An 18,201-nucleotide genomic window follows, 5' to 3' on the forward strand; every position below is an offset into this window, starting at 1 on the left:
ATGAGTATAGAACCCATTATCGAAAACAAGTGTCATATTAGTACAACAGGAATTTGGTGGTAGTGAATATATTGCTTGTTTATTTATGGTCAAATATATTCAAATAATAATAAAGTATTAATTTATATCCTTTTTTCTTTCTTCTGTTTTGCATTTCTTTTTTCATTATTTTGTCCATTCACTTTTTTTCGGTATATAGGGGTAACCATAAGTCCTATTTTCTGGTCCTTATTGGTTATTTGTGTTGGCTGATGGTTAGAGGTTTCACAAGCAATCTGTTAACCATAACACAAAGATACACTTAGTTGATCTCAAAACAATGAACGAAAAGTGAAATTTAAAGGATGTTTTTTCTGGTTTTGTATAGTTCCTGCCAGATGTTGCCATATGAGCAGCAGCTACACGTTCTAGAAATAGAAGCCACATAAGTGAATGATGCAACCTTCAAAAATATTTGTCAATTCAAATATAACTTCACAGCAACACCAAAAGCTCAGTTCTAACCCCTTTCTGAAAAATTTCCAAAATTCAACACTTTCCAGATACTCATCTACCAAATTCATGTACGACAATTATCATTTTTCTTTTATTCTCAAGGTTCTCCGTTTCTCCTCTTCAAGTGTCCAAACCTTTGAATTCTTCTCTCGTCAAGTCTGTTTCTAAAAGTCCCCAATACAGATTTCAATGGCCCTTAAGACACTTCTAAATACTTTTATTTAACAAATTAAAGAGAGATACTTCAGATCATTTTTAATTAAAAGAAGAACACACACACAGTAGGTGCAGAGTGTGTGTGTTATCATAGCAACAATAGTTTTCATACAAATACGTATAACCTATTAACATTTAAATAGTAAACTTTAATCAAATTAAAATGCAAGATGTACAACATATGGAGTCCAGATCGGCTTATTTTACTTTTAAAACCAGCGTTTTACTATCAGCTCCTGATATTGACTGAATATTATCTAATCAAGTCAGAATTGTTCTTTAGACCAAATGATTTCTAATCACATGTTAACAAGTCGGATATTTCTTTTCGGTGACCTAAACAAATGAGTCGTCGTGTCTGTTGGAAGTTCTGCAAGACACAGTCTGGTGATGCAATCAATCATCATCATCATCTAGCTTGAAACTATGAGAAGAGCCGTCATGTTATCAGATGGGTTCACGTTTGTGTTCCTGGTTTAAACTCAAAGCAGACAAACCCAATATCTTATTTAATAACAAGCATTAAAATGAAGTTTACTGTAAATTTTTAGTGCATTTCTATACAAATAATTTGACATGGGTGATTTAATGTAATATCTGCCAATGGTCAATTGTGTGTTGCATTACCGTACTCTGTTGAGCTATGCTATATTAAGACATGTTTGACAACATTGATTTGTGTGTTGTACCAGCTATCTGTGTAGTTTGATGCAACAAGTAAAAAAGGTTGCATAACCACAAAAATTAAACCCTGACTTGGTAAAAATGGTCGCTTCAGGAAAACAATTGTATACTTGTTGAACCATGAAACGCAAAGTACAAATTCAGTTTGATCTCCAATTTGACATCTCATGTGGACTTAATGTTGTTGCTAAGCTTTGAATAAACGACTTATAACGATGAAAAAAACTTCAGACTTTTCATTGAGCAGTGTGTTAACCAACTCGAATGGTTGGTTCAGAATAGAGAGCAGTAAACCTATGGAGTAAAAAAGGACAAAAGCACAGATTAGAACCAATAGTATTTAATGGTTTCTGCAATTTCCTGCTAAGGCCCAACTCTTCACCCCCCAACAGTTTTAGTAAACCAGTCCCTTGCATGTCATTGGCCAAAAATAAATTCAAACATACCTAAATAAATATGTGTGTTTGTTGGTGGATGGTGTGAGGGGGGGAGGAGGGTCAATAAAAGCAGTAACAATTTCAATTAAAGGCAACTTGAAAAAAAAACAAAAACAGATTATTTTTCTGTAAAACTGGTTAAAAGGGTGTTTTTTTTTTCTCAAAATGTAAAAGGTTCCTAATCTGCTTCCACTCCACGTCAACTAACAACTGCAAAAGCGTTTAGAGAAAAGGGTGGTGAAACAGCGCCATCAGCTGGAAGGTGAAAGCTTTGGTCACAGGAGTTGGACAAGAAGAAAAGCAGGGAGGGTGAGTGGGAGGGGGGTACATGAAGAAGTGGGATGGGGGGTTTCTCCTCGTAACACGCAGCCGAGGCGTCGGATTTGAGTGGAGCTGCAGCTCAGAGATAGTAAGGAAGCAATAAACAGGCCCCTGTGGTTTGGGAGAGGAACGTTGGGCGCAGGGCTGGGGGTCTCCACCGTTGGAATGACTCGTGCATGCGTGTGTGTGTCTGTAGGAGGCCATTAAGTCTTTTAAAAAAAAATCCAAGTGTGTGTGTGTTATTGTTAAGACCAATCCGAAACCATGAACCCTACCTCACCTCAGTGCCAAACCTTTACTGCCTCCAGGGCTTTGACCCCCAGAACCACAGATGCCACCTGGTGGAACAGGCAGCAGGTTCGCGTGGACACGAGAGGGTTTCAACCCACTCATCGCCCCTTTGAGCCAACATTTTGGCTAAATTCTTTTTCATGGCAAGGGATGCGTTTCCCCCCCCCAGAAGTGGGGGAGTGTCTATGCGGCATCACCCCGTCCCACTTCATCTCGCACGCAAGTTTCAGTCAAGTCTTTGGAGAGTCTCAATTCGAGGCGCTGCTGTTGGAGGAGCTGGACGTGGAGGCGACAGCCATGCTGGAGTTGCCCGAGGAGCCCACAGACTTGCGGATGTGTGGCATGAGGAAAGGGTCGCTGGACAGCTGGTGCACGTCGATGCGGTCCTCCTTCCGGTACACAAGACAGCGCCTTATGAATGCCTGGAGAGGGAGAGGAGAGGTGAGGAAGAGAACATGGGTTAATGCTTTTTAATTGGTAACAAGCATCTGCTAAACTTTTTTGAAAAACCTAGTTCCTTTTTTTTTTAACTCTGACCTTTGGTAGAGACCATGTATTTCACCAAAAAACATTTACAGTTGTAAGTTTTAATACAAAAAACTGCGCATCTGCATACGTGCATGTCAGTTTCACAAGAAAACTTTCAATGAGAACAATTTTCAATCACATGAAGACTTATTTCTGTTTTTGTCCATCAATAACAAAACGATTGAGACTTGACCGTTAACCACTGAGCACTGTTGTACTTTGCTCTCTCTCCCCGTTACTAGCGTTGTGTCTCTCTACTATTATTGTCTGTTTTATTGCTCTCACGGCTCTGTAATTAAGAAACATTTACCTTTGCTTCAGGTGTGACGACTGGTTTAGGAGGAAACTGCACATCTGTTGCTTTTAGAATGGTGTTCTCCTGTAGGATGTCCTGCTGTGACTGGTTGTGGCCAAAAGGCTAGAAAAATGAAAAACGATGTTAGTTGTAAAATGCCCTTTAAGACTTAACTGTAACCATTGATTAATAACCAATTTAAAAAGCTTTCAAATATTAAAAGGATTCATATTTATAAAGCGTACTGTTATTATCCAGCCTTTAATAAACACATGCCATTGTTCTGATTCCCATGGGAACACCACTGGTGGGACGAGCCAAAGGGGTCGGGTGCAGAGGAAGCGGGACAGTGGCCAAAAGCAGGTACCAGGAGGTGGAGAAGTTTCGTCAAATATAGTCAGACTCAACTTGATGTACAGTGTGGGCTCTGGAACCAGAGAACCACAAAGGGCAACTCCACGCCTCCGGTTGAGGGGACAGATCCGGTCTAAAGCCGGTCTATCTACGTTCCCACCCCCACTTATGGTCATGAGCTGCGGGCACTGACCTAAAGAACAGAGTGGGTATAAGAGAAATATGTTTTCTCTGTCTGATAGAAAGGGGGGAGAAACTACGGGTCTCATAGAAGAGCTGTTGCTCCTTCATGTCAGATGAGGTGGCTTAGGAAACTGATCAGGGTGCCTCTTGAAAGCCTCAATGTCGAGCTTTCAGGATGTCCGAGGACATATCTTTCATCTGGCCTGAGAATACTTCAGAGGAGAGCTGGACTAAATGGCTGTGGGAAGGGAATTCTGGGCTTCCTTGCAAAGGCTATTGCCACGACGACCTGACTCTGGGTGGGAATACGAGATGAGCTTGTGATGAACCCATTTTCTGCATCACTTTACATACAAAGTTACCGTCGATAGGGAGACAAAGAAATGATTTTCCTCTCCCAGCTGCTTATGAGTAAATGCACTCATTTACAGAAACATTTGAGGAGTTATTTTTATCCATTGATAAGTGCATGTAGATGACAACACAACTAGCTAAAAGCAATAGGCTATAAACGGTGTATCAAAGTGAACATTTTGAAAATAATGAAAACATGTGTTGGCTCCTACCTTGCGTCCGTACAAACACTGGTAGAAAATAACTCCCACAGACCACACGTCCACCTTGTTTGAGATTTTTGGGGGCTCTTTCCCCACGACAAAACACTCAGGAGGCAGGTACCTTCAGGTAAAACAACAAACATTTATCAGAACAAGATTTTCAAATGTGCCTGTAGCACCGGATTAATTAGTCAGCGTCTGGATACAGCATGTATACAGTCAAAGCATCTGGGAAAGACCCACGGTACCCATATCAAGTGGGGTATTCTGCTAAGAGTTTATCCCTGTCGGATTTATTTAATCACTTGAAAGCCAATCTCCCGACTGCCATACTGAACATGAAGAACACGGCACAGAAAATGTTGTGGAAAATAGATGGTTTTCTAGATATAAAGCCAAGCTAAAGGGCATTTAACTGAAGATGATGAAATTCATTGCCTTAGACGATCATGATTTCTCCGTTGAAGAGGATTTCAGAGGCAGAGCGAACAAATTATGCCATGCCTGGCAGGTGAGATTACTCGGCGTGTTTAACCCGAGCTGCGAACTGTTATCTGCAGCAAAAAGCTCATGGATGTGTGTTGCAACATCTATTTTGAAATGTTGGTATTTCATTCAGGTTGTAAAGACTGTAATTTGGATGCAGGATGAAGCGGCATGCACGAGAAATGATTCAGGCCTAGATGGACGCAGAGAACATGCTTGAAGATGGAGAAGGGCACAATGTTCTGCAGCAGAATGTCCCAAATACTAGGTTAACTATGACGTTGATACTTGGTATATCTGTGATTATCACATATCTTTATTTTTTCTGCTAGATAATATATTCAATTTAGTAAAATCCCAGATGGTTGATTACATGTCAGACAGAAGACAAGCTGAACAGCTAGACGACACTGAAAGCAAGATAGTTTTCAGTCCTGAATTTCTTTTCACATTCTTCACTACTTTCGTACTTCATTCATGCACTTGAGGTGATTTCATTTTTGCGACGTAAGCAAATATAGCCACAGTAGCAATATGTTGCATTGTCAACATTGGAGCAAGCCAAACATTTGATTTCATGTTTGGAAAGAAAAGTATTTTTTCATGAAAGAAAGACTAAAAAATATCAGTGCTGCTAATTACTATGAAGACACCTAGTTTTGATACAAACAGTAAATAGCAAAAATATAAGAAGTGCAATAAAATTAATAATAATAATAATAATAATAATAATAATGTCTATTAGTATAGCGCCTTTCTAGACCAGGTTCACAAAGCGCTGTGAGATGTAAACATAGATACAATGACCACAATAAACCCAAACAGAATGAGAGATTACATGTTTCCAGACAGATCACTGAAGATATAAGAATAGATAACAATATAATGGTTTGAAAAAGACCTGAGGGTGGGACCCATTCCAAAACAGAGGATAAATTGTCTATTTGTATGTGCAATAAACAAAACATTGTTGAAACAGACTGCATCCTCTTCCTGTTTACGGTTTGTAGTGGGCTGTAAACATATGAATAGTTTGAATATTTACCCATTAAAACTCCAAAAAATGTCTCTATTAAACTCCTCTTTATAAAAATGATAAGTTAAAATTGGATGGAAACTGGAGTAGCTTATATTAACACTGACTTATTGCTGAATATATTTGCAGGAGTTATGTGACACATCTTACCAGTAGGTCCCAGCTCCCTGCGACGTCAGCTCCATTCCATCCACAGAGTTATAGCTGTCATCATCCATAATTTTCGACAGGCCAAAATCTGTTATTTTTATCTCGCCACATGCCGTTCCGTTCACCAAAAGGATGTTGCCTGGATGAGGAGAGGAATGCATTTTCAATGTGATGTGGCCTTACAATCAAGACTGTTATCTAATGAAAAGTATGAATTCATTCTGTAGTATGAACTATTTCAATACTAATAAGAACCTAATAGGACATAACTTTTTTTCTTTTTTTAAATACATGGCATTGCAACTCTAATTATAATTGAGAATGAATTCAGAGAATCATTTCCATATTAGGAAGCATGTGACATAATGGTTAGTGCTATAGCCTCTAAGGTTTTAATTATGTAGTTTAAGCATTTCAGTTGTACTTTTGCCAAGTACACAGCTCCTCAACCTTTACATGTTAAAACTATTTTCTAATTTCCAGTTCTCAAATGTATCATGTTTGCATTAGATTACTATAAAAAAAAAAAAAAAAATTAAGAAGTAATCCAGTTATAGGATTTCTCAGCATCTATGTGTGCTGATAATATGAGATGACTAAAACAAAATAGAATGATTTAAATTTGAATTACAGTCAAGGATTCAAGTTAAAGTTTAATATCTGGACTGATATTACTACTTGTATGTATTATTTCAATGTATTCTGTATTATTTACATTAAGCAGAATACCAATTAATGGAATAGTCGTAAGGAATAACTTGAGGTTCTGATTGGGTATTATTTTTGATACGTTCTTGATGTAAATGGTGAACAAAGTATTTAAACAGACTACACAAATGTACGTACCAGGTTTAAGGTCATAGTGAATGATGGGAGGTCTGATCTCATTGAGGTACTTTAGGGCGTTGACAATCTGCATAATGATGGAGCGACCCTCCTTCTCCGACATAAGTTTGTGCTGCTTCAGGTAGAAGTCCAGATCATTGCCCTCGCAGTACTCCAACACCGTACAGAACCTAGCAAACAAAAGGGCCAAATCTGAGTATGTTCTCATACCTGAACTCCTGTTACCTTCTAGCAAGACTTACGAGTCAGTGTCGAGCGAGAAATAGTCATAGAGTTTAACTATTCGTGGATGGTCCAGCTCTTTGTGGATTCTGTACTCTCTGCAGGCGTGTCTGAAAAAAAAAAACATGATTCAATGTTAGAGTATTATTTGAGAGTAAACACTCAACAATAACTTACTTGTGGTAATTCTCCTTCTTCTCATCCCTCCAGTTTTTGTTTAACTGATGGATCTTCACCGCCACATATCTTTGTTCTGTTAAGTCGAAGGCCTGTAAGGAGATATTTTGGCCGAGTTGAGTAGAAATTCTCACCTGGCAAGGTTTTCTAACTTTACCCACAGAGAGAAACCTCACATTGAATGAGTGCAAGCATTTGTCATTTTTACAGTTATGGCAACAAATCATGGAATAAGTTGCGTAATCTGGCAAAATCATCAACTTTCAACTGTATATGCAGGCTTAACTGCATGGTTTTAAAAGGAAACACAACCCATCTTCAATCAAACAGCAGCCAATTTATGTTCTATGCAAAAGAAGCTCAATACCAAAAAGGAAAACCAGATAATATTAAATATAAAAATATCCCTCATTTGTTGCTGTTAGTGGGGACAGACAAATAAGGTAGATATTTTAAAAGTACATCTTTAAAAGTTTCATTAATAAAAACGAAATAAATGAAACAAACATTCATATCAGTTGTTAATCTATAGATAATTATGGCTCTACACATATCCATCAGCAAATACTTATCTACAGCTTATAGTATTGCAAACATAATGATTAGATCTGAACTTGAAAAAGTCAAGATATTAGATTGATAAATACATATCGATGTATATGCTGGAAAACCTTCATATTTTTTGCATTTCAACATGACTAGGTTGATATTACATCATTTGATCTTAAATCCATGGAGTCTTGCCACTATTAATCAATAGAATGACAAATCTGACTGTCTGAATTAAATAAAGTCACCATCAAATATTTAAATATGCTATATTTGTCATGTTCATACCACCTTTTTTGAAAGTGAATAACATTAAACAATCCACTTATGTTAAAACTAGATTTTGACACAAATGTTATCCGATTTAACAAGACTGATGTCCTCATCACCATTTTATATCTTAAACCTGCCACGATCTTCAATTAAATTTGAATAAAAGATCTGAAACCTATTAATTGGGTGACAATCAAAATCTAGAATTATTTTTAACAGTCGAGAGAAGGCAAAATGAATGAACAAATTAATTTTTTAAAAAGAACAAACGTGGGTTACAGTTAACAGTACAAGTGAGTGAGAAAAAAAGGGTTAGAAGGCAGACCGAACGCTGTGCTAATGTGATGCTCTTAATTTGAATGTTCTTCTGAGCAGCGTTTTGGGAATTTACCGTAAAGTTTAGCGATATCAAAGTGCCTCTGATGACAGGAGAAACCTGAACAACGGATAGATTGACAGCAGTATGATGTTCGTGTGATTGGTTGATATTGCGTTGTGTCCTCCCTGATTGTCGAGATTTACGAAAAAAGGACAAACGTTTGATATAAAAAAAATTTAAATGGAGTGTTAAAATGTTAAATATAAGCGTGAGAATTTTAAATTTTTGAAGAGTGGCGTGTGGTGTGACAACAGCTTAAATTCAGTAAAGCTTCGCTACACGCTCTCTACTCGTAAATGCGCGACAAAATGAATAAAGACTCGATATCACTCTCATGCCCAAAAAGTGGATATGCGACAGACGGATAAAAGATGTATTATTGGCTCTGGCTATGGAATCTGTCCGGCTTCTCCTGGTGATGTTGTCCCATCCTCAACTATAAATTGGATTTTTTTTTTTTACTTTTTATGGGAAAATAAAACTTCAAAAGAAGGATTTGAAGACACTTTGTATCACACATGAAACGGAAACAGAATTATGAGCTTTACAGACTTTAGTTTCTAAGCTTCCATCTTCTCCACTTTCTGGTTGGACAACAAATGTTTGTGATTGGCTTACGTGTCTGACTGACACAAAATACAGATTTAAGAGAAATAAGGAAATGTTTGTGGCCAGACATTAAAGTATTACCAAAAGAATCATTGGAAAATAATTGGAATTAAAGATGTTAATTTGTTGATACCATACATTTTATTCGTGGTTCAAATCTTATATTTGTGGATGACTTCTGTGTATTGAGAAATGTAGATCAAATCTAATCAGTAATTATTAAGGTTGGAACTTGGATTGCAGTAACTACTCGTTTAGGTTTAAGTCCTTCACCTCACTTTTGATACGGTCAAATGTTTGGGCACCATTTTGGCTCTTAATTTATTATTAATGATTCAACTTAAGTTATTCTTTCAACATATGCTAGAAACATGTTCACTTCTTTCATAAAAACTTAAAGCACTTGCCTTGTAAACTTCACTGAAACCTCCTCGTCCGAGTAGATGAAGGAGCAGATATCTATCATTTAGCGTGGGGTGGTCTTTGAACCTGTAAGAAACAAGGATTGTTAAGATCATAGGAAACAACTCAAAGCAAATTGGTTACATATTAAAGAAAGAAAAACTAACTGTGAATTATCCTCATTATGGATTCTTTTCAGCTCTCTGATGTGTAGATTTCGAACCCTCTCCAACCTTTCCAGCTCAGCCTGGATTTCTGCCTCCTCCTAGTAGGGCAAACGAATAAGAAATGATGAAGTATTATTTGAACATAGAGCTGATTATATTCCATCAAAGTAAATTAGGATAAATGGAACTACAAAGCAAATAGCAACCCTATATAAATGTATTTAATTTTACTTAATCACATTTTATTTTTCATGAACAGACTCTGGGAAAAGGTATCTATGCTTATTAAAAACATTTAAGTTTTCTCAGGACAAATAGTTATCCACATGAATGTAGTGTGACCATTAAAAAAAAGATTGCCATCTACAATTATATACAATAATATCACAGTATTATATACAGTATACTAAATTTCGAATATAATGCATTTCACCCTCCATAGTACACTATATTCCAAATAAAATGTAATACCTAAAAATGTAATGTTAGTGGGACCTTAAAAAAATGTATACTGCATTCAAACTAAAAATGCTTATTTGGATATCGTCATCTTTTGCTGGAGATAAAATGGCTCTTTGTTCTTGAAGATCTAAACTATTCCTATGCAAGAGACCGTATAATAAACTCTGACTAGTGCACCTTTCATTTCCTGCTCTGAGCCCATATCTACAGGATGTTATTTAGGTTTTCATAAATACAGGTGTTGCTTGATGACTATGGGAGGGGACTTTTTTATGTCCAAATTCATTTTGTCCAACACAAGAATGTCCGTGTAAATAAATTATTGGGTCCCATAATACCTTCTTTAGATGGCAGAGTCTCAGTTTGAAGATCTCTTCCTGTTCATGGTATTCTGCCTGTGATAACCTAAAAGCCAAAGCAGAACACAGTCAGCATCATCTATAAATCAATCGTCCATTTTTTTCCAAAAGCATGCGTGAAAACATAATCAATCGTACGCTTCACTCTCAGCCCCGTTGGCTTTGCTTTTCCGTTTGTTTTGCTCTAGACTTGGAGGAGGCGCCTGTGCCATTGAGGGTGGCTTTCGTTTGGCCAGCAGCTTCCTTTGTCGCTCGATGTCCTCTCGCTGCGAGTTGATTCGTTCTTGTTGCCTGAAAACAATAAAAGATCATTATCACAAATGCATGTACTAGCTAAAATGTATTCTTGTTTAAATTTGTACAAACATAAAAGGTAAAAAAATGTTTTTGAGCTTTTTTAATAATTCAAAATAGGAGAAAATGTGATGTTTAATTTTCTCTGAAACTGGTGTTATGGCATTCTGACAGCCATCCTCATTCTATAATAATTATTTTTCTCAAAAGATTAAACATTTGCTTGAGGTATATTTCCATTCACTTTCTTGCATGCGTGGGTGGAAATATGTTGCCCTTATGTTTAAGTAACATTCTTCTAGTGTGGAATGACTTAAAGAAATCCATTAAAAAAAAAATCTAGTAATCTGTATCTTGAGAGCAGTTATCATTAGATATTAATATTTATATAAATATTTTAGGTAATGTTTAACTCATGCTGAATTTTGAGCATTAGCCTCTTAGTACTCAGGAATAAGAACAATTATTTTAATTTCAAATGATAAATAAGTGTGAAATATCTGAAACACAAAAGTGTTTAATTTGAAATCTGCACTGATCTATCATGAATTGTTTTCAGTCACCTCACGCCTCAAAACCACATAAGGAAAAGCTCTACCAGGAGAACAAATGATTATTTTTCATTTACGGGAGAAAGTGTTCCTTACTTGATTAGGTTCTGGAAAGCATATCCGTCTGTCCACTGCTCCGTGAAAGATGCTCCATGTCGCACAGTGGTGAAGTGACCCAGTCTAAGTCTGTCCTGCATGCTTTTGTCTCTACATGCCATCTTCTCTTGTTTTGACTACAAGCAGAAAAAACGTTAGTAAAAAAACAACAGATTTTCTTCCCTTTTCTCATCCTTCAGATATTTTCCAGAGATACATACCTTTTCAATTAGCAGTTTCTTGGACATGGTCACGCACTTATTCAGCCGTTCTTTGTATCGCTCCAGCATCCGCTGCTGTTCATCAATCTGTCTCCTCAGGTCACAGTTTGCCTGCAGCAAAGCACACAAATGAACAAGAGAATAGAAAGAAAATCACATAAAAAAGTTTTGAGTGAAACACACAATGAGTTGACAAACAAACCAATTCATGAGGCATGCATGAAAGTAATGTGCTTAGTACCCGCAGCAAATCGTCTATCCGACCCTCCTTCTTCTCCAGGTCAGAGTTCTTGTTGTTCTCCATTGCTGTTAGTTTCTCTATTGTAAGGTCAGACTACAATGTGTGCAAAAAAACAACAGAAAACAGTGCATGTTAATGGTGAACAATCATGTCATTCGATCACAGTTAAGACTCTTGCAAACAGAGGCCAAATACATACATATATAACTCGAACAAAGTCACTTTTTATGCTTAATTGAAGCATTGGCTGCCAACCTTTTAATTCACAAACACACATTTCCATACCTTCAATTTTTCTTGTGGTACTGCCAAAATACACTGAACATATAATTAAAATAATGTCCTAACAAACTAGATGAAGTGGGTGAAGCAGTCTTCTATTACTTTCAACTTCTTATTTACCATATATTAAACCGGTCTGTGGAGCTGCTGCACACTGTTGCACAGTTAAATTAACCGTGTTTTATCAAATCTTGAAATGTGGACTCCTTGATCCCCAAATGTACTTTACATTAAACAGTTATCATAAAGGAGAGATGCTTACATTAGATCAGGAAGTTGATTGTGACATTCATTTGAATTGATCGTTTACCTGTGTGGCTTTATGGAGCACAAGAATAGATGCAGGCTTCAGTGAACATGTTGAGTGGTCTGTGTTGGCAGAACCGACAGACGAAGGGCTTCCCTGCTGGACCTTTGAAGAGAAAACATTTTAATACATATTCACGTAAAGAACCTGATTATGGCAAGCATCGCAACAACAAATATAGCAAAAAAAACAGAATGGAAAAGGAGCCATCCTTCTTTTTGTATTCTTTGCACTTAATACATCTTGCTTTAAACTCATAGGATTAGACAATTGCATCGTTTATGGAAAACTAACATATGAATCATAAATACATTTCCCAAAATATGTAATTGAATGAATGTCTTTAACATAAAAAACAAAGTGATGTATGAGTCTTTAGTACATCAGCAAGAAATAAAAACTCTCTTCTAAATTCATTAATCAAAAAATGCATTACAGTCAACCTTTATATGTTTTGTATGCATTTATTGTATTTATTTGATTGTGTTTACATGTATTTATGGAGACGTTATTGCTGCTGGACAAAATAATTTCTCCAGCGGGGGAACAATAAAGTATCCATCTATCTTCCTCTCTCTCTGCGCTTGATGGAGTGTACTGACTCCTTCAAGAAACATCTTAAGACACTTTTATTCGTGGAGGCTTTTCCTTGATTCTCTGAGACTCCTTTGTTTGTCTCTGTGTTATCTTGACCTTTTAAGCATATATTTTATCGGGGATTGTTTTAATTGTTTAAGCGCTTTGTGACCCTGGTCTAGAAAAGCTCTCTACAAATATTATTAACTTACTTACTATCTTTATCTATAAACTAACTAAGAATTCAGCAATCATTATAAGAATTATTATTCTGAATTATGAGCGTTTTTTGACAATTCAATATGATTTGATGAAATAACGTTTTACTTTAGTTCATTTAAACATGGAACATATGATCTACATCATCTTTATCCATCTATGTAAAACATTAGTTCTCATTTTTATGTCCTATCCTCTAGAAAGGCAATATATATATAAAAATGATTTACCCCCATATTTCCTGTTGCAAAAATCATTGTGAAGGGATCCATCTTAGAAATGAATTGAAATTGTCTGACCTATGTGCAATAAAGCTGACTTGAAAGAATGCTCAATATCTCACAGATCAAAGTACAATGGTAATGGGTCTTTTATTTGATCTTACTGATGAAAACCGTACCTTGTCTATTGGTCATCAAGATCAAAATGGCTTTGTTTTCGTTAGATTTATTACTTTTCTTTTTTTTACATTGATCTGTCTTAGTATTTTCAGAACATAGAACAGTGTATATACATAAACAGTTCTTGGTTTTACAGAGATGTTCATTTTCTTTTCACTCTTATTATTCATTTCAGAGATTTGATTTTATGATGCAAGGCATCGTGTCACAGCATCCATTTATTGATTTATCGATTAACATATTTTTAAAGACTCCATTAGTTCGATACATTCATTCGCAGAGTTCTCTCTGCCGGTAGAATACTATATACTAAAAAAACATTTTTATTTATTTTTTAACTTTGATTCTCAACAAGATAACATGACTATGTGTCTCAATGTAACGGAAATGTACAAAATGCCCCCCTTTCCACAGTCAACCCCAGCTTTAGATGACTCTATTTTCTTCTGTACAAGTTCTAGCATATCATGTGCAAGTCCTCAGTTTGTGTACATCTTGATTATTTTGTGCAGCCCAGTCTGGACCCTGAATTTAACAGATATAGAAATAAACCATTGTGTCGTTGTTTTTTAAAGAAAAAAAAAGAAAAAAGATGCGAATAAGAAAGTTTGTGCGAATGAGCTCACCGTAACAGGTGGGTTGGACAGAGAGTGCTGAGGGGAAGAGCGGACCACTGGTGGAATTCCCCGAGCAGGGCTGGTACCAGGACCACTACCTCCCGCAAACTGATAGGTTGCAAGAAAAAAGCAGTTTAAGAACGTTTAAAAAGAGATGGTGTGAATGTTAATAGCTGTACACAGATGCAAGATTTTGGCATTTCAAAAGCAAGAAGAGCGAGCGACCATTTCCTGCCACTTACCTCAAAATAGTCACTAATTTTATGCCCCCGTGCTCCCGCTTTGCCTGAAGAAAAAGACACAAAGGTCAGACAATGTTGTGAATATGTTTAGCGATGATGGTGGCATGAGAGACACAAACACACCTTGACTATTGTCAAAGTGTTCCGCTTTCCGTTTTCTTGCTCTGTGGTCATTTGCCTTTTTCTCAGGAGTCTGTTAAAAGAACGAAAAGTGAGGAAAGTTAAGGTGGGTTGCATTCATAAGATAAAACAGTTGAAATAACTCACCTCTAGTTCCTTGTCACTGAGAGAGCCGACGCTGCATAGACTCTGGTTTGATGATTCATTCTGATTTTGGCCAGAACCCTGCCAAGAAAACAAAACAAAATGATTATTTAATCATTGTTGCATTTATGAGTTGTTAAGCCTGAGAGAAAACATAAATTATTTTGCTTCAACCGTCCGTACTGGTTCCCTAGGTGATGCCTGTCAGTCAAAGGAATCAGAATTCACCAGCAACTGTCCAATCAGGCAGAGACACTTTGTCATTCAGAGCACACCAGAGCTCTCTCACTGAACCCTCCTAAAATGGCTGAACATTAGACATGCTGCGGGGGATATACTCCTGCCTGTGTCTGTCATCTTTAGATAATTCCAGATATTAGTTCCTCCTCTTCATCTCTGCTGCTCCGTTTTCCATCTCAAGATAGTTTAGTAAAAATTAGTTTTCTTAACCTTTCAAAAGCTGGTTTATATATAACATCGTGATAAAAAATGCCCATGTTACCTTTTCAAATAATGTAAGTGTGGTAGTTTTAGATTTTAAATTAGTATTTTGGGGAACTCAGTCATCCCTTCTTTTTAAACTATAGAACAACTATATATCAAATTTGTTGACAGTCTGCCCTCTTAATGCCTCTACCACATATTACACGCCCAGTATCGCTTGTCATACAGGATGGTAGTGGCATAATGCCCATGTACAAGCCGCCATTTTCTTTGCAGCAAAAGCCATGCCATGCTCTGGGCACAGCTCCGCTTATAGCTGGCACGAGTCCCACCTCTGGCATTGACTCACTGTCTGGGGAAGATAACCTTCCGCAACATTTCCATCAATTATCCACGTTGCAGGCAAGGCGGTAGGTAGGGTAAAGGCTTTCTGCACTAACACCTGGTCATCAACCATTTCTGCATTCCTCCTGTGTCTTCACTCTCCCCAAAAACCTCCGCCCCCCACAGCACTCCTGTCCCATCTGTGGCGTTCTTGGCAGACATCACTACTTGCATATGCAGCCACTAGATCATGAGCTAGGGAGAGATGCCATTTCACACCAGCCAGAAAAAAGCCCAGACCACAGACAAAGAGTTTGTTAGACCAAAAAATGTTCATAAAGACACTCTTAAATATGTGATTGTATAAACTTTGAACATGTGAATCTGGATTAAAAGTGTTGGTCAACACAAACCTTTGCGACACCAACACCAGTGAAGCGGGCCTCCAACAACTCCTGTCGCCGGGGGTCCAGGCTATGCAGTTCTTCCATCATCGCTGTGGAGACAAGAGCACAGCGTAAGAAGAGTTGTTGGGTCTGGTATTTTCCGGTCCGTGTGACTAATTATTCTTTATAAAAAGGTTGTGATGAGTCATGGATGTCTTTTTGGATCATGGGTGACACAAATATTCTGACTCATCTGTGAGACAGAATCTTTTATTTTCACTTTATCATGTATATAATGCTACAATAAATAGGGTCATGGTTACCACACATTAAAGTCAAGCTCACCCTATGATTGGTGAGATTAATGTCATAATAGAATAAAATACTAAATTGAATTTAAGTCGGAAGCCAGATGTGTACATCTAATGTCTGGAAAAATTATAGGAACAAGTGATAACGCCCTGCCACTAAAGGCCTTATTTACATGGGATAAGGAAAGGGCTTTAAAGCCAATGGATGTTTGATTTAAAAAAAAATAAATTGTTTGTTTCGCGTCGGAGTTCAAATAAATCAATAAAGTAAACGATTACTTTTAACTAAAGGTGTTGTAAGATAATAAATGAAACACCTCGCCCTAAAAATAAATGACTTACTACACGTTATTGAGGTGATATTTTAAAAGTATCACTTTTTTTTGTCAATATGACCCAACAAGTACATCACATAGCTTTAGCATTTGAAGCTAACAGTGATGCTTGCTAGCGATGCTAATTATGATTTATCCACATTGCTTGTAGAAAAACCACACGAGTAACCGACAGAAGATGAGTAAAACTCACCTTATATGAACTAAATGTGTGTATTTGCGAATGCATTTACGAAAGGTGTGGTTTGTGCTGAACAAAAAGAAGCATCCTCTCGCTGTTGTCAGGTGTTGACGCCACGAAGTCTCCATATAACGAGAGCAATTTCCACAAAGTCGCTTTGTATTGCCATTTTTTGGAACACCTACTGTATTTCAACGGTGTCGTGGTCCTCCAGAGGCCTGCGGTAAGTCCGTAAAACGTCTCCGTTGTTTTTCCCCGGTGTCAGGCAGACCCTCCCAGGCTAGGCCGCACTCACAGCCGCGGCCCTCGCGTGGTGATCTATCCCGAGCTAACGCGAGGGTGTCGCGGGTTCAAGTCCTAGTAGAGCGCGGAGGATTCCCTCAAAGGCCTTCAACGAGTCCCGGGTGTCCCAACCCGCCTTTCTTCTGCTTATGCAGGGATCCCCATCATATCCATCTTACACGCGGGCCATAGTTTCCGTCTGATAGTCCTCTCACAATGGCGATGCTCCCCCTTTTTTTCCAGCAGGTATAAATGATGTCCTTAAGCTGCCGTCAATTGCCCCTCTATCTTTTCTCCCCTGCGGTGAGATGTATTTCGGGTTTCCGATCAAAACAAAGTTGCCTCTCTCTTCTTCTTCCTCGCCGCGGGAGAATCTGTTTCGGAAGTTCTGTTTTCTTGCGGGCGTTTCAGTTTAATCCGGATCGATTCGGTTCTGTTTTCATGTGTGTTTTTTTTTTTTTGCAATGTAAACAATAATCAGTAAAATCTCATATTTTCTCGTGAGATTGTTCAAGTATTTCACCTTCGGTGTATCCACGCCTGCCCCAAATCTCGTCTGGACCAATGACAGATCACCCCAGTGCACCATGCATTTGAAGAGTGCCACCCTTAGTGAAGGAACAACCATGTACTTGTTGATAAAATAAAGTATTCTCCTTATCTGGTTATGTAAAATTATCTTTTTAATAATCTATATGACTAATTCAGCATCTAATGTATCGATGTGATCATTGTCTCACTAAAACAAAAGCTACACAAACTATACACTTAAGATATGGATGGTACATTGACAGAAGTAAGCAAAAAAACTATTAAAAAAAACACATTTAACAAGACAGCTGCACCATAGGTGGATTAAAATGGAGGTACATGGGGGGGGAAAGTAGACTTGAATACAGATATCCATTTAGATAAACACAAATTGAAAATAACCTACATTATTAAACACTTAAACTTAACTTTTTGGTTAGAAAATAAAAAGTTAAGTTGTAATAGCTAAACTCAATTATAACTCAACGTATAAGGGCAGAAATACGTTTTTTATTTTAAGAACTTAAAGACTGTCAAATGTGTAAATATATAAAAACACTTTTTTTTAAATAGTATCTTATTTTGCAATCCATCAAACTCAACTACCTCTGCAATATG

The 18,201-nt window shown here is 37.3% G+C and overlaps 1 protein-coding gene across 2 annotated transcripts; it reads right to left on the bottom strand.

Annotated features, from left to right (window-relative positions):
* Window positions 1-1,715: 1,715 nt before the first annotated feature.
* On the bottom strand, window positions 1,716-17,625 carry tlk2 (tousled-like kinase 2). Of its 2 annotated transcripts, XM_087808699.1 has the most exons (21): window positions 16,956-17,625; window positions 15,971-16,053; window positions 14,793-14,870; window positions 14,649-14,718; window positions 14,526-14,569; window positions 14,293-14,391; window positions 12,474-12,575; window positions 11,882-11,974; window positions 11,641-11,751; window positions 11,420-11,556; window positions 10,617-10,769; window positions 10,458-10,524; window positions 9,658-9,755; window positions 9,496-9,577; window positions 7,279-7,370; window positions 7,122-7,211; window positions 6,880-7,049; window positions 6,034-6,172; window positions 4,371-4,482; window positions 3,283-3,390; window positions 1,716-2,866 (listed from the first exon to the last, which is right to left on the bottom strand). In XM_087808699.1, the coding sequence occupies exons 2-21, from the start codon at window positions 16,049-16,051 to the stop codon at window positions 2,693-2,695; spliced, it is 2,100 nt and encodes a 699-aa protein (XP_087664825.1). In that variant the 5' UTR covers window positions 16,052-16,053; window positions 16,956-17,625; the 3' UTR covers window positions 1,716-2,692. The 2 variants fall into 2 exon arrangements, with proteins under 2 accessions (XP_087664825.1, XP_087664826.1); XM_087808700.1 differs by lacking the exon at window positions 14,293-14,391.
* Window positions 17,626-18,201: the final 576 nt, after the last annotated feature.

The sequence above is a fragment of the Callionymus lyra genome, chromosome 15 (genome assembly GCF_982586985.1).
Source record: "Callionymus lyra chromosome 15, fCalLyr1.hap1.1, whole genome shotgun sequence".
NCBI lineage: Eukaryota > Metazoa > Chordata > Actinopteri > Syngnathiformes > Callionymidae > Callionymus > Callionymus lyra.

Excerpts from the sequence above, each read along its gene's own strand:
- tlk2 (XM_087808699.1), bottom strand. The coding sequence starts at position 16,051 with ATGATGGAAGAACTGCATAGCCTGGACCCCCGGCGACAGGAGTTGTTG. Across the intron at positions 14,570-14,648 it reads ACACTTTGACAATAGTCAAG|GCAAAGCGGGAGCACGGGGG; the intron begins GTGTGTTTGTGT and ends CTTTTTCTTCAG. Across the intron at positions 11,975-12,473 it reads TGCTCCATAAAGCCACACAG|TCTGACCTTACAATAGAGAA; the intron begins GTAAACGATCAA and ends CACACATTGTAG.